The 16,415-nt window shown below is 53.3% G+C and overlaps 3 protein-coding genes across 3 annotated transcripts; 1 reads left to right on the top strand and 2 right to left on the bottom strand.

The window, feature by feature from the left end:
- Positions 1-3,345: 3,345 nt before the first annotated feature.
- LOC120691495 (phosducin-like protein 3) lies at positions 3,346-8,551 on the bottom strand. Its single transcript, XM_039974570.1, has 5 exons — positions 8,123-8,551; positions 5,596-5,739; positions 4,675-4,883; positions 3,965-4,271; positions 3,346-3,476 (listed from the first exon to the last, which is right to left on the bottom strand). Exons 1-4 carry the CDS (start codon positions 8,362-8,364, stop codon positions 4,192-4,194), a joined length of 675 nt encoding a protein of 224 aa, XP_039830504.1. The 5' UTR covers positions 8,365-8,551; the 3' UTR covers positions 3,346-3,476; positions 3,965-4,191.
- Positions 8,552-8,943: 392 nt separating this feature from the next.
- On the top strand, positions 8,944-9,658 carry LOC120691496 (17.4 kDa class I heat shock protein-like; the record flags this gene model as incomplete). The annotated part of the gene is made up of 1 exon (XM_039974571.1): positions 8,944-9,658. A coding segment is annotated over one exon (501 nt), but the record flags the coding sequence as incomplete, so codon positions are not given.
- A 425-nt stretch (positions 9,659-10,083) lies between these two features.
- Positions 10,084-11,885, bottom strand: LOC120690466 (fructose-1,6-bisphosphatase, chloroplastic-like). The gene is made up of 4 exons (XM_039973117.1): positions 11,384-11,885; positions 11,070-11,294; positions 10,477-10,983; positions 10,084-10,349 (listed from the first exon to the last, which is right to left on the bottom strand). Exons 1-4 carry the CDS (start codon positions 11,810-11,812, stop codon positions 10,278-10,280), a joined length of 1,233 nt encoding a protein of 410 aa, XP_039829051.1. The 5' UTR covers positions 11,813-11,885; the 3' UTR covers positions 10,084-10,277.
- Between the last annotated feature and the right edge of the window lie 4,530 nt (positions 11,886-16,415).

Here is a 16,415-nt window from a genome sequence, read left to right as displayed (position 1 = left end):
GCAGCGATGGCAGCGGTGCGGTCACCCCGCACGGTGAGGACATCGGCAGGGGAAGGCATCTTCAGGACGAAATACCCGTAATGGGCAATGGCCATGAAGCGGTAGAGAGCCGGCCGGCCAATGATGGTATTGAACGGGAGGTTCACCTCCGCAACATCGAACTGGATGCTCTCTGTGCGAAAGTTCTCCTCGTTCCCGAACGTGACCGGCAAGGTGATGCTCCCCAGAGGGAACACCGGATGTGGGCCCACTCCGGAGAATGGGCGAGAGGGAGTCAGCTTGGACTCCGGGATCTGCAGCTGCTTGAACGCTGCATAGCTGATGACGTTGAGGCCAGCCCCACTGTCTATCAGCACGTGATAGAGCCTGACGTTGGATATGACAGGGGCGGTGACTGAAGGTATTACACCAGCCCCGACCATATTCTCCGGGCAGTCGGATGGCCCGAAAGAGATGGTGGTGATCATCCACCTGTGGTGCGGTGCCGCCTTCGGGACCCCCGACTTCACCGAAAGGACCTCTCGGCGAAGGGTCTTCACGTCCCGCCGGGAGACAAGCTCCCAGCTTCCACCGTACATTACGTACAGCTTCTTGCGGCGCTCCTCGTTGTCGGAGTCGGAGTTGTCGTGGCGGTAAATGCCCTTCAGCTCCTTAGCGGGGGACTGGTACCCCAGCTCCTTTTCCCCGGCAGCGGTCTCGCTGTCGGAGGCTTTCTCCTTGCCAGACCGCTGGCGTGGAGGGGGTGAGCCGTCCTTGGAGGACTGCTCACGCCGCCCAATGACCCGCTTCGCGAGTTTCTGGATCTCGCGTCAGTCAGCGACGCTGTGGCGAGCGGTGGGATGCACTAGGCATGAACCTCCGTCGCCACCTTGCGGGCGCGGGCGTTTGCCATGCGCATTCTGGCCCCCAGCCGCTGCCGCAACAGCTGGTGCCGCTGCTGCAACGACCAGACCGTCGGGATGCGGCTCCCCGCGACTCCGGTTCTTGTTCTTCTTTTTCTTGCCACCGCCCTGGGCGGTAGCCCCGGAGCCACCAGATTTGTCGTCTCCGTCTTGGGGGGCTGAGTGCCATGCGCAGCCCTCAGCGGCTCTGGCACACTTGTCTGCCAGGGAGAAAAGCGTGGTAACGCTTTCCACCTCGTGCGTCGCCAGCTTCTCGAGCATCTTCTCATCACGTACCCCCTGGCGGAAAGCAGTGATAATAGACGCATCAGAGATATGAGGAATGGTACCCCGTACCTTGGTGAAGCGCGAGATGAATGCCCGGAGCGTCTCTCCAGGTTTCTGCCTCACGGCGTGGAGGTGAGCCTCCACACCATGCTGCTGGTACGCACTGGCGAAGTTCGCAGTGAACCTCGCACAGAGCTCCTCCCAGGACTGAATCGTCCCAGGAGTAAGGTTCATGAGCCAAGTCCGGGCTGGCCCGGTCAAGGCTACATGAAAGTAGCTCGCCATGACGGCGTCGTTGCCACCAGCTGCTGTGATGGCGGTAACGTACACCTGCAGGAATTCCGACGGGTTAGTGGTACCGTCGTACTTTTCCGGCAGGTGTGGGCGGAACTTGGACGGCCAGGCCACCGCGCGGAGGTGATCTGCCAGCGCAGCCTACCCCAGCCACCGGGGTGCCCGCCTGTATCCGGGCGTTCACCGGAGGCTTGGGTACCGCTGCGTCCAAGTCGGCGTTGAGGTTGCGGCCCTCAATGTTGAGGCGGCGCTCTCGCGCCCTCTCCATGGAGATGCGGGCGTCCTCACCCGCACACCTGCGGTTGAGCTCCGCCCGCATGTCTTCTGTCCGTGCACCCCTCACGGTGGGGGAGCGCACTGATGCCGACGCACCGCCCTGGCGCCGGTGGTAGGGTACCACCGCATTGCCAGGCGGAGGTCGTTGCCCAGTCCTTGCAGAACTGGGGGAGGCCTGAGCTAGATGGAGGAGACGGTCAACGTCGTCCCGCCACTGTCTCAGGGCATCTGGCGAGGCTGCAGCAGCCGGAGGGTTGCGAAGCAACTCCCTAGCCGCCGCTAGCACTCCGCTGCTCGCAGCTTGCGAGGGGGCCCTTGACGGGCACCCTGACTCTTGCCGACGAGCAGCGCGCGCTGCCGCCGACGGTGGCTGCTCCACGGGCATGGTTGCCCCTGGCGCAGGAAGGCGAGAGGCATGTGGCGCGGATGACGCCACACCCTCCGTCATCTCCACGTCGTCCACCCGAACCATGGAGACGAGCAAGAGATGAACTAAAACTAGCTAAATACCCCTACCTGGCGCGCCAAATGTTGTGGTGTGGTAAACCACAGCCGGGTGGCGGAATGCACCCGCCTAAGCCCAGAGGGTGAGTACTCGGGGGTTAGCTAGGACTAGTTCGATCTCGCTCGAAGAACACGATGAACACACCAGGTTTAGAGTGGTTCGGGCCGCCGGAGCGTAATACCCTACGTCCACTATGTGTTGTATTGCTTGTGTTGTGAAGCTGAAGAGAGTCTGAGGTGAGTCCGAGTGTGCTTGAGAGGTTGTTGTGTACAGCGAGCGCCTCCCTTTTATATCTCAAGGGAGGCGCGGACATGGCCGTTGGGTCCCCGACAGGTAGGCCCAACGATGTAGTATAAAATAACGTACTGTTCATGCATTATGGCGTTGCAGGCGGAGATCTCATTCCTGGATTTCCTTGCCCGCCCGCGGGCATCCTCCGTCTAGCATATCCATGCCCCGTCTTGTCGAAACGACGCCAGGCGTAACTTGCGGCGTCGCCTGCAGCGTAACTGAACGGGCCGTGTAGCTTGCGGCGTAGGCGGCATGATGGAAAAGTGCCGAGCCGTCGTATCCATTTAATGCGACAGACGGGCTCTGCGCGGATGCGGCGCATGCGGCTGCACTGTATACCTCGGTAATACGCGGTCTACAGTGAGACCTGACAAAGGCTGCCCCGCGTGCTGCGGCGGCAGAGCACGCCTCAACCACCCGCATTAAATGCGGTGGGTGGACGAGTCTTCCAGCGGAAGACCCGTGCCCACGCCCGCGGGACACGTGGAGCCTCCGGACCCCCCCCCCCGGCGGTATGCTGGCTCTACGCTCGTGGGAGGTCCGGACAGACGCGGGAAGGTCCCGGACCCCTATGGGGGTCCGGGCCCTTAGCTGTTGGCTCGGAGCTTCCCCTCTTCAGGGACACGTGGCGTCACCGGACCCATCCCAGAGCAGGAAGCGGGTCCGGTGCTGTTGGCCCGGTGAGGTAGGAGCCTGACCCGTGGGGCCCGGCTGCTCCGCCCCTTATGGCGTAGTTATGGATGACTACGCGAGTCCTGTCTTGCTGTAGTAGAAGTGGGTATGCCTGCTACATGGTACCGACACTTTGGATTCACAAGTGCAATAACATTAACCATCTCTGACTTCTCAAACAAGAGTATGGAGTTACTTTACAGCTGAAAGGCTACTAACAAATATTTTACTGTCACAGATCTCTAGCCATAACACCAGAGCCAGGCAATCTTTCTTTACTGAAACCTGGTCGCGCTCGCGGCCAGGGAAAGGGGCCACGTCGGCTCCGAAAACATCGGCCGTCGGATCGCGATCCGACGGTCAAGAATAGATAGGGACGTAAATTTTGCAAAAAAAACTCCGACCTTTATTAAAATGAACATGGAGTCCATCAATTTAACGAAAAACCCCTCGGACTTCGTGGAGTCTTACTTTACAAAAAAACCCTGAACTTTTAGTAATCGTGCCATACTCCGTGAATTTTGTAAAAAACCCTGGACTTTGTTAAAATGATTCTGAAGTTCATCAATTTTATGAAAAAACCCCTTGAACTTTTCAGTAATCGACCGGTACTCCGTCGACACCAAATATACCAAATAACCCTCGTAGTCTACCAATTTTACGAAAATCCCCCCGGACTTTTTGCAGTTCAATTTTTTAAACTAAACCTGAACTGGATGGCATATTTCTGCGCGGCAACGCCGCGCAATGTTCTAGTAGGATCAGGAAACCGTGAAAAAATTCACCCGCAAACCAGATAAAATCAGAAAACTGTGACAAATTTCACCCATACAATCACATAAGATAAGTAAACAGAGGAACCAAATCTGAGCTGCCATCTGTGACAAACACAAACACAAACAATATAAGATTAGTCACTATCCTCTTCTTCCCGCTCTTCATGCTGGGCCACTACCTTCTCTATGAACTTCCTGCGAACGCCTTCTATGACATTGTCCCGGGATGAATCGCTGCCATCCCATCATTCAGTACTGGGTCTAACTGGCAAAGTGCTAATGCAACAGCTGAAAGGAACATAACAGTGACTTAACACAAGTAGATTGAACCCATATAGAACTGAAGTAACTTTGGAATGATATTGGGGGTAAAAGAAAGCTTCAATAAATTCAGTGACATTTAAATGTGAAAAGATAGGTTTTTCTAATTTCTCATTACAGACAGGGGGACTAATGATATGCTAACACTACTGTATAACTGCGGACCAGCATGCTGCTATTTTAGACAAACACCGTCTAACTGTATCCAAAAGGAAGCTGATTGTGGCACAAAATAGGCATATGACATTCACAAAATTATATGCGTAAACAAAAAGTGCAATCAACAGAACCCAGAATTGGAGCAACTGGAATCAGTCAACTAATGGGAAAACCGGATACTGGATATTAATTTTGCTGTGTAATAACTTACACTCAGGCGTGCATCTCTTTCCACCGAACTTCTGCAAACCAACATAAGTCCCTTTGACAGCACTGTTGTTATACACCAGTATTGTAGGAACATTTCTATCTGGGTAGTTGGGAATGCAGTCTGTGGAGATAATCTTAACAAATTTTGTTGCGGGGTATCTTGGAGCCAATTCTTCCAAACAATTCTGAAGCAAGCCACATTCTGGTATCCTGCCACCAGATTTTATAGAAATTGACAACTTACTAAAGAACATCATGCACCAGATCATATGGAGTTCATTACATTCTAATGGATTCAGATATCCTTACAGTATAAATTAGATGCAAGCACCTTGTGGAAACATAAAACAGCATTCAGAAAAGAAACACAGCAAATTCATGGAGATCATCCACGCTGAAAGTCAACGGTATGATACTTGACTTAGCCACAATCCTACATCTCCAATCAAGGTTTCCAGGAAATAGGAGTGCACAGGAGAGTTAATACCACTAACTACCATCCAAGTTCAAGCAGACAAAATCAACATAACATGCTCAGTAAGTCCAAGTAGAAAAGGAAAAGAAACACAGACTTCTTTTGTCATCTATTTGTCATGAGGTTCGTGAAAACCTGCAGTGCTCATAAATCAATGGATCTAAGATGGAACCTATTTCACGACAATAAAATTTCTGGCTATGAGGCGCAGCACAATCCTACAGCCAGCCATAGTCATATTTCATTCTTGGATTTCTTGCCCCAGATTTTTTAGGCAGCTTACCATAGAAAACCAACACAATTAGAAACAGTGCAGCCAAAATCTAAATTCAGTTCTATCTGCTCCTATTTCAGATTGGTGGAATCATACAAAATGAATCATAAGTCATGTTGCGTAATCATTAACATAGCATGCCAAGGGTTGCAGTAAACTGGATGAAGAGCTACCCGTCCTTGTAGAGGAAAACAACAACCCAGATATCTGATGGCGCCTGAGACACCTCACGCACAAAGTCTGAACCGGTAATGGGCAGTATGTTGCCAAATCGAGCAGCTTTTGCCGCCTCCCTGAGCTCTGCAAGCCTCATTTTCCTGCAGGCATCACATCATCAGCGCGACTAGGCATGAGGGGGGAGACGTTAGTCTAGATGGGCAAGTGGTGGTCCAGAAGGATAATTTTCGGTATTTAGGATCGGTGCTACAAAAGGATGGCGACATTGATGAAGATGTTAGGCATAGAATTTTAGCTGGCTGGTTGAAATGGCGGCAAGCTTCTAGCATCCTTTGTGACAAGAGGGTGCCACAAAAGCTAAAAGGCAAATTCTATATGACAGCAATTCGTCCGGCGATGTTATATGGTGCTGAATGTTGGCCTACAAAAAGGCGACATGTCCAGCAACTGAGTGTAGCAGAGATGCGGATGTTGCGGTGGTTTTACGGGCACACAAGGAGGGATAGAGTCCGGAACGAAGCTATTCGGGATAGGGTCGGGGTGACACCAATTGAGGAGAAACTTACCCAGCATTGGCTGAGATAGTTTGGACATGTCCAACGAAGGCCTCCTGAGGCGCCGGTGCGTAATAGGGTTCTTGAGCGGGTCGATAATGTAAAAAGGGGTAGAGGTAGATCTAAACTGACGTGGGATGAGTCGGTTAAGAGAGACTTTAAGGATTGGAATATCTCTAAAGAGATAGCTTTGGATAGGAGCGCTTGGAGACTAGCTATCAATGTGCCTGAATCTTGAACTTATTTCTTTCGGGTTTCATCTCTAGCCTACCCCAACTTGCTTGGGAAAAAAAGACTATGTTGTTGTTGTTGTTGTATCACATCATCAGAATAAATTCCCACTTGTACCAAACCAGCAAAGCGCACTGAACAATCCAAAGCCCAGTACTGCGCCGAATCAAGATCAGCAATGGAAAGATATCATAAGGCATCAGTACCATGCAATTTATATTAAGTTAACCACGCAAGACAAATCAAACCAAATGCTATAGGCTCATCTGGCAAATATGTGTTCAATGTGGTCTGAGGGTGAAACACCATCACCGGGGGGAGCAGATCCGACTCAAACCCAGTCAAACCATGTGGGAGAAAAGAATCTTCACCTCTAGCTGGGAACAGGAGTGCTCGCGTCTCCCTGTCACTCTCGTTGCTTGCCCTGCTCATCTCATCACAACCAAAATGACAATAGCTGGCCCCTCTTCCTCTTCCTCTTCCACCTATCCCTTCCCCTTTTGCATCTCCTCCTCCGGAGGTTTCATATTCCCATAGATTCAACATCTTTCTCACAAATCCATCAGTGGATATGGTTGGCTGAATCAATTTGGTAGCCACTGTGCTCAAGCATGCGTCCCGGCACATCGCCGGCAGCTTACAGCGTGAGCCGTGCGAGATCTGGAGTACGACTGGCCATGAGAGGCAAGTTACATCCTCAACATGATGCCTTTTCCCTGTAAAATTAGTCTAGAATTAGTTCAGTTTTATTTTCCGGTTCAGATCGCTGCTTTTTATTTCAATTTTGTTCTATTAGTAGGCAATAAGGAAACTAGATATTTATCTCATATATGGGTTTAGGCTCGTAGATGGGACCAGGGTTTTTTTATCCGACCGCCGGGACCTAACTGCCGGCCACCGGTTCCGGTTTACCGGACCGGTTGGACCGGTTACCGGTTGAAACCGGTCAAACTCAAATTTGAATTCAAAACCCGCAGTTATACCGGTTTCGAACATCTAACCGGCCGGTTAGACCGGTTTACCGGTCCGGTTTGACCAGTTACCGGTCGGTTTAGGCTAAATTCAAATTTTTTTCTTTTTTAGTTTAAATTCAAATGCCCGCAAAGTATACTAAATGAATGTTTGTATAATATGTTTTAGCCTAAATGAACCCTCCAACTCTTTTTTGTAATACTTTTACATTGTATTTGTATACTTTTGTATGCATGTTTTTTTGTTTAACTTCAAATGCTCGCAAAGTATACTAAATGAATGAATATTTGAAAAAATTTGACACCAATAGATTCGTCGCAACTTGAAGTATTTTTAAGAATTTTTTGGGATTTTTCCATTTTTTCGAATTCAAATTTAAAATTTGAATTTGGTCCGGTTTCTAACCGCCCGGAACCGGAACCGGGCCGGGCCGGTTAGACCGGTAACCGCGGTAACCGGTCCGGTTCCGAGCGGTTTGGTGAACCCTGGATGGGACTAGCCAAACAGTCATCATGAATCCCATTTGCACCTATTTAGTTGTCACGAATCCCATTTGCGGATTGTGTGATGGGAGGTTGATCAACCCAATCCCCCCTGGATGATTTCACACATGTATAACCACTCCCACTTGCCAAACAAGGCCTACAGGCACTGGAGCATCTCAGGATGCAGAGGATAAAAGGCCAAAAAAAAAAAGACAGCGTCACGGATCAGCAATCAGGACCCATACACGGTAACACGGATCGAACCCGAGGAGAGAGACTACCTGTACTGCTCGAGGAAGCGGTCGTCGTCCAGGTCGTCCTCGAGTTCCTCCAGCTCCTCGGGCTCGCGCGCGTCGATCCATTCCTTGGACTTGGGCTGCTCGTCGGCGTCGACCTTGGGGGCGAAGGGCGGCGGCTTTAAAGGCTCCGGCTTCGGCGGCAGGTTCCCGAGGCGGCGCTGGATGTCGTCCCACTGCGTGGTCGCCCCCTCCACGTCCTTGTAAACGAAGTGGTAGTCTGCCATGGCTGAGCTCCACGAGCGCACAGAGATGCGCAAGGGGAAGTGGCGAACGGGGGAGAAGCGAAGGGGACGCAGGGAGGACGGACGAGAAGAAAGAATCGAGCACGCCTGACTGCCTGATCTGTGGGACGCAGTTCCAGTGGTGCGCAGCCGGAGCGGCGGAGCCAGGTCCCTCCGTCCCTGACCGATGGGGTCTGCCTGTCTGTGAGAGGCAAGCAATTTCTACTTTTCTAGGGTGGTTTTGAGGTTCCGGAAATTTCACGTAAGCGGTAGCATGGGCTAGAAGCTTGTTGGACCAAAATCCAGAACGGATTCCTATGGGCCGTACCCAAGGCTAGAAATAGAATATTCTCGAGCGAATGGATTTCTTCTTCACCGCCGGCCCACACACAGTACGTTCTCGTGCAATCTAGAACTTCCCAGAGCCCACTACCGCCTGAGCCCATCGGTGGCCGTCGCATCGCTATAAATTCTTGCCATCCCCACGGCCGGGACAGAGCAGGCAAGAAAGACAGAACAAGTTCAGAAATCAGAACTCACAGAAGCCACTCGATCTCAAGCACCGTTCCGACCTTCAGTTGAATCCCCAACTCGCATCGCCATCCGTCCGACAATGTCGCTGATCCCCCATGCAACGCTTTCGACCCCTTCTCCCTCGACCTCTGGGACCCTTTTCAGGGCTTCCCGTTCGGTCCGAGCAGCGGCAGCCTCTTCCCTCGCTTCCCCTCCGACTCCGAGACCGCGGCGTTCGCCGGCGCGCGCGTCGACTGGAAGGAGACGCCGGAGGCCCATGTCTTCACGGCGGACGTGCCGGGGCTGAAGAAGGAGGAGGTCAAGGTGGAGGTCGAGGACGGCAACGTCCTCCAGATCAGTGGCGAGAGCAGCAAGGAGCAGGAAGAGAAGAACGACCGGTGGCACCGGGTGGAGCGCAGCAGCGGCAGGTTCCTTCGCAGGTTCAGGCTGCCGGAGAACGCCAAGGCAGAGCAGATCAAGGCGTCCATGGAGAACGGCGTGCTCACCGTCACCGTGCCCAAGGAGGAGGCTAAGAAGCTCGATGTCAAGCCCGTCCAGATCACCGGCTAGGAAGGAAAGAGCACGCGTGGCCTGTGGAGCTCCAAGTACCTGTTCTGGAAACGAATGCCTTCTGTTTTTTGTCAGGTGTGGTGTGGCCGTGTTTGGTTTGTCCTACTGCAGGAGTAGCATAAATTTTGGCTGTTAGTTATTAGTATTAAATGAAGATAGTTTGTAAAATTAACTTCACAACTTCTACGTTACGCGAGACGAATTTAATGAGACATTTGATTGTACGATTAGAGGTTAGTTACTGCAGTATTACTGTAGCTAATCATTAATTAATTATTGTCATTAGATTCGTTGCGAAAAATTATATTTATTTTTAAAAAGATTTTGTAAATAAATTTTATTTAGTACTTCATATATTGAAGATTCTCTCGTTGCGCTATTCGTGCTACAACAGGGCTCGTCTGTAAGCCCTGCTTGTTTGCGTGACCGTCGTCTGTGGAGTGCTTGAGTCCATTGTGTCTTTGTTCTAGTAATTTAATTTAATAAATAAACGATAGCGATACATAATGCCGGTTCTGTAAAATCTGTTATCTGCTTGTTTGTGCTCTACCCCTCGTGATTTTGTGATCACGCGTTTGGCATACTACCATTCCAATTCCAAATAAAAAGTTCAAAACCTTCTTAAAGATCCCTAGCATATGAGATTTGAAACCATACTTTGTATGAATCCCTTCCCTAACTTGTTCTAGTTAGATTTCACAACTCAAGAACGGAATTCTTCAAAATGGATGTATTTCTTTCCCCCATCATCACAAGAAAATTCTACAATATATACTGCATTTTGGCCGTAGCAGTTCATCTGATGAAACAGCTCTCGCATTAAGCAGGCACATTCACGCCAGGAACTTCTCCACCTTCTCCACTTCCTCCACGCTGCCGATGTACAGGGGCACTCTTTGGTGGATCTGCACGGCAAGAGCACACAGCTTAATCTCTTGGTTTAGGATTCAGCTGGGCACAATTTCATTTTCAGAATCGCTCATTGAGAGCTAATGCATTCGTCTCAATCTCTAATAGTCTGCACATCATTACCTCTGTCGGCGTGATGTCAAGAATCCTCTGGTGGCCGTCGGAGCCCTTGCCGCCGGCCTGTTCGACGATGAAGCTCATGGGCGCGCACTCGTAGAGCAGCCTCAGCTTGCCGTTCTTGCTCTTCTTGTCCCTGGGGTACCCGTAGATCCCCCCGTAGAGCAGCGTGCGGTGGAAGTCGCCGACGAGGCTGCCGATGTACCGCGCGGAGTAGGGCTTGCCGGAGTCGCCGGGCTCCTTGAGGCTGTCCATGTACTGCTTGAGCTTGTCGTCCCAGAGCGCGTAGTTGCCCTCGTTGAAGGCGTAGATCTTGCCGGCCTTGGGGATCTGCACCTTCTCCTGCGTCAGCACGAACTCGCCGTACATGGGGTCCAGCGTGAACACGTACACCCCCGTGCCGACGGTGAGCACGAAGATGACCGAGCTCGAGTACATGCAGTAGCCGGCGGCCAGCAGGTTGCTCCCCGGTTGGCACACGCTCACGACGCACCTCTGCTCCACGGAATCAAGCTGCACACGCACGGTTGGAGACGCATTCGTTACGCAGAACGAACTGCGCATGAGCCAGGAGGCGGCGAGACAAGGCTGGCACGTACGGTCCCATTGTCCTCGATCTCGGCGAGGCACTCGTCGTTGGGGGCGTAGATGCCGAAGATGGAGCCGGTGGAGACGGCGGCGTCGATGTTGGAGGAGCCGTCGAGGGGGTCGAACACGACGATGTAGTTGCCCGAGTAGCTCTGCTCCACCGCCACCGGCACGTCCTCCTCCTCCGACGCAATCACGCCGGTGCGCCCGCTCGACTTGAGGCAGTTAGAGAACACCTGCGCGCGCGCGTCGTGCTCTTGATTGATGGCCAGTGCGTTGCTCGATCGCGTTGGGATGTTTAATTTTTCCAGTCGAGTCGCTTTACCTCGTTGGAGATGACGTCGAGCTTCTTCTGGTCCTCGCCCTGCACGTTGACGGCGCCCTGGACGCCGGTGAGGTTGGAGATGGGCGCGCGCAGCACGAGCGCCGCGATCTGCTTGCACGCCGTGGAGATGCTGGCCAGCACGATGGTCATCTCGTTGTCGATCACCCCGGCCCGCTCCTGCTTCAGCAGCCACGTCGTGAGCGTCACGAGCTCGTAGCTGCTCTTGGCGCTGCTCGTCTCCGTGGCCGCGGGCGCCGTGTCCACGGCCGCCATGCACCGCACGCCGGCCCCCGGCGCCTGGGCCTGGGCGGCCGCGGCCCTGCCGGGCCTCCTGGGTTGGCCGAGGAACGAGAGGCGGCATCGGAGGGAGGCCGCCTGCTGGCGGGAGAGCAAGAGCAGGTGGGAGGAGGTGGCTGCGGCGGCGGCCATTGCTGCTGATGGCACGTACACTCGTCTCTGCAGATCTGCTCTTGATTGCCGCGGGCTGGTGGTTTCTTGTTTTGTTCCATTGTTTTCGGTGTCGAGGTTTGTGTGGTTTCGGAGAGGGAGTGTGGATTGGGGGAAGAATTGTGAGGACGGCGTTGCCTCAGCTTCATGCTGTACTGTTGTACATTGTTGCCATCTGACCAACTTCTACGGCTGCACCGAACCTTCTTGGCTTCTTTCTGACTACTTCTTCACTGGATCGTAGCGGAACGGAAAGAAGCATGCTTATTCCATTAGGCAAAGGAGAATTCAAGAGAAATGTCGCCGGAATTTGCTCAACTGCTCGATATACTGCCTGCACCCAAAGCATGTATTTGAAATGCGACAAGACAACGACGATCACGGTTCATATCTTTAAATTTTCGAATTGTAAATTTGCACCAAATTAAACGGTACAGGATCCGTTCTTTTCCTTTCTTCTTATTCTTTTTTTTTTTGAAGTTTGAGCAGTTCTTTTCGACGGATGCTGTTTTGTAGCGTCCTGTCTGTACTCGCTACCCCGTCCATGAAGCAGCAGCAGCAGCGACGAGCAATAAATGGGCCTCATTTATATAGGCCCATACTATGCATGGGCCACCTCAGCGGCCCAATCTAGCCATGGCCCAACAAAATGGCGCCCAGCCCCTATATCACATCCCAATCCAAAACCTTCATCCGCCAGATATCCCAGCCCGACCCAAAAGGCCGAAACTACTCTTTGTGGTCTTGCTGCTGTAAACGTTGTTGGCTGTCTGCCTGAAAAGCGTCAGTGTATGGCATCAGCTTTTCCACTCCGTAGTTCGTACTTGACTACTTGTTCCTAGCGGTAGTGGAGATTTCTTTAGAGCAACTATTTGATGGCTTGGTAATAAAGCAAGTTACATTAAATAAACTGAAAGCTAATGTAATTTCGCCATCCGATCTGATCAACCGAATGCCACAACAGCATCCCGCTAGCATCAGTATGCCACAACTGCACCGGCAGGAATCTTCCGTAGCAGGATACCAAGCCATTAGAGGACACCGCAGGAATCTTCTCTACTAACTGAACATTCCAAGGCGATCTGCATGATGTATAGTATAGTACTCGTTTCGTCGTGTTACGCTTCACATCGACTTGTCGACAGGTCCAACAAACTTGTCCTCTTCCGTTGGTCTGTACCCGTCCGAGCCAAGCCGCCTTCTGCTAGCTACCGATCGGGAAGCACCCGCGCCTCGCTTAAGACACAGCACTTGGTAGCCGTGCCGTGCCGTGGCAGAAGTACGGACAAATACACTTGTCGAGAAGAACGGTTGCCTTGTTCGTTTCCCTTCACGAGCAACGGAATCGTCGAGGTACCATCGCGACGCTTTTGTTGTTCGGCGTCTCTGATCCTCTCGAGCCTCTAGGAACCACCGTCTTTCATAGTTTCATGCTATCAAGCCGTGCGTCATCTTTGGAAATGTCAGGCCTTGTAGGTCAATGCCAATTGCCAGAACTATGCTGAATGTACCCCACGACAGTGTGAATCCAGAGACGCATTTCAGCCGGTAGTGGAAGAAAACACACCGATGACGAGTTAGTCAACTGGCAGGCCCTACTCACTAACCTGCCGTTTCCAACTCCGGCACGGAACTGTAAACCTACCAGCAGGCTTCCAGGTTGAGGTTCCAGCTGCAATTCACTCCCCCAGCTACATGGTGCCACTGCCACTGTACTACACGGTAAACAACTTCATCACAAGCTTCGCCGAACTTTTGCCCTATCCCGCAGCTGGCTGACCAGACTCGGTAAAACCATTAACCATAGTAACTGAAGAACGGTCACCTTTTTCCCTGGCAAGCAAGAAGCAAGGACCGTTAGCTTTCGCCGAGAACGTACTGGCTATCGCACGGCGGGTTTCCCTAACGCAGCCATGATTTAAAAAGTGTTGGAAAATAGGGTGATGGCAACACCTGCCTTTCTCGCTGGACGACCGACCATTTCCAATAATTTCGGTGGGAGTCACAGGCATCGCCACTCGACCGCTGATGATGACGATGACGAGAGCGCGACGAACGAACGAAATCGTCGTCTGCCGCCCCCACGTTCTCTTCCTTTTCGGCACGCGTCGCTCTCGGCACAAAATTTCGCCGATGATTGTTCAGGGAAAGAAGAGGCACATTAACGATCCCGGCTTCTCAAGTCTGAACCCTCCTCGTTCCTGATCGATCGGGGACGCTACCTTTTGTGTTTTGACTTGGGAGAGCCCCGGCATCCCATCTCACGCTGCGCCGCTGCCGTTGCTACTTGCCGAGTGCCCAACCCACGCCGCGGTGTGGATGTCCCTGGCGAGAACGCGGGCATCATCTCCCTCCGTCCGAGCTCGGCGCCGGCGCATTAGCGCGGGGGGGGGGGGGGGGGGGGGGGGGGGGCGACGCGGACGGCCTCGCTTTACAGCTCGAAAGGGCCGTGCGCGCCTCGTGTTTTTTCTAACCCCGGACGCAGTCGGCCGCGCGCGGCTTTTTGCGCACCCACCGGATGATTGGGTCCGCCCAGCGGATCCGGTTGGTTTGGTTGTGTGCGCCAGGACACTGGACACAGGACGACAGTGCGTGAGCGGAGGAACAGTGCTCCGCTAGACCGCTACGCTGACATCTCTGCGGCAGCTACCGACGTGGACGGAACGGACACCCCGGCGGCTCATGTCCAACGCATCGTGTCATCCCGTGCATGGCGTGCGCCGCCAGCCCGTTAGGTGTGCGGCTCTGCGCCGCCGAGCTGGGTGCCTGCTGTTGCGGTCGCGGTGGTGACATGCCATGCCGAATTGGAATCGCCGTCGCCGACGCTGATCTCACGATGCCCCTAGCGTGCAATCGGGTGGTCTTGCCCGCATCCTTGTCCTCTTACGCAGATTCTGTACAGGCGGACGTGATAGTAGCTCCAGGATTCAACTTTGTGTTGCGTTTTTTTTTTCTTTTCCTTTCCCTTTGACCTGTTACGGCGGCTTGTTATCCGGCTGGATCCTATCCGTTCTTCTGTCCTCTGCCTAACCCCTCTGTGGACTGTACTCGCCAAACCAATTGCTTTTGACTTTATTTCCCTGCAACATTTAAAAAACCCGGAGTCTCATCAGTAGTACCCGGCAATATTTTCAACCATTGGTCATCGGCGCCTTTGAATCAATGAATGAATTGTCGGTAACGTGCAGAGCGGCCAATATTTCCAGGCCGATGTGACCACCGGAACCACCACCACTCCTCTCTCTCTCGTGGGCGCGCCACGAGCAGTAAGAGGGCCGCCCGCTACCGCCGGTGGCGCAGCGAAAGCATCGGCGTCCGAGGAGTCCGGCGACGTCGGGCCTCGTCGTGAGATCCGCGGGGCTGTGCCGTCGTTACAATTTCAGTCGTGTCACCAAAGGCGCTGGCCGCTCACCGGGTTCAAGATCGCGGTGTCTGGTTGTTGGGGATACCACGTCGAGCAAAGCAAAATGATACCCCCCGTCACTGTGGCAGCCGGCGAAAGCGGTGGATGCCACCAGCAAACCCGGCTCACCAATCGTGACAGCGGCCGGCCGGCGAGCCCTGCCTCGGGACATGGCTCAGCACGACGTAAACACCGTGCTGTGAGATCCCGGACTAAAGATTTTCACCGAATCGACCTTCATCCATCGCTGTTACCCGATATGCAATAATGCGGATCTGGATCGTGCTAATGATGAGTCGGTATCGTCAGTGATGCCAATTAGAATACACAGGATCGGCATGTACTGCAGCTGTATCGGATCTGATCGGGAACAGTAAACGATGAGGGATATCGGTCTGATTGACCCGTGGATCTTCTCCCGGTAGCCGGAGCCGGACACCTGTAGGCTGCAGAGCGCGGCCGATGGCGGCAATGATGAGGACAGAGTGGTGGAGGCCATGGCCTGGCTGCCTGACTGGCCGTTAGCAGCCAAGCCACCAGCAGCAACCTGGTTGGCACGTCGGAGGAAGACCGCGGGCGACAGGATCAATCCCCACCCCCACGAACGCGAATACAATAACCCGCCGCCGCAGCAGCAGCACGCCAGCGCGCACGGCACGGCCGAGTGCCGACGCAAGCGAACGCCACCGGCAGCGTAGACGCCCACCCGGCCGCGCGCCGTTCCTAACTCGCCGGCCGATCGAGCTGCCCCGCGCCGGCGCCGCGCGAGGAGCAGGCCGGCCGGCGGCTGGCCGAACCACCGTACACCGGGGTAGCTAGCTAGGGCGCGCGACGGCGAGGCGCCGGCGAAAACTGCGTCACGCCCACCTGTGCCAGTGCCAGGACCGGGCTAGCTCGCCGATCATTGCGGCACCTAACACGGGGCCCCCCTAGCGATTCGAGAGGACGCGCGAGCGTCAACAGATCGGAGCCTACTACTCGTGCCGCCTCCAGACCAAGGCCTCGTTTGGTTTGCACGCTAGAATTCTAGCACGTCTCTTCTAGTCTCCGTATGAAAGACCAAATGAAGTCTATTTGTAAAAAAATTTTAGTGATGGGTGTAACTTTTCGCGACGAATCTAATGACAGTAATTAATCGATGATTTGCTACAGAGATGCTACAGTAACTATCCTCTAATCGCG

This window comes from Panicum virgatum, chromosome 9N (genome assembly GCF_016808335.1).
Source record: "Panicum virgatum strain AP13 chromosome 9N, P.virgatum_v5, whole genome shotgun sequence".
Taxonomy (NCBI): domain Eukaryota; kingdom Viridiplantae; phylum Streptophyta; class Magnoliopsida; order Poales; family Poaceae; genus Panicum; species Panicum virgatum.
Note: the sequence above shows the minus strand (reverse complement) of the source record. Positions and strands in the feature narration are given on the sequence as shown.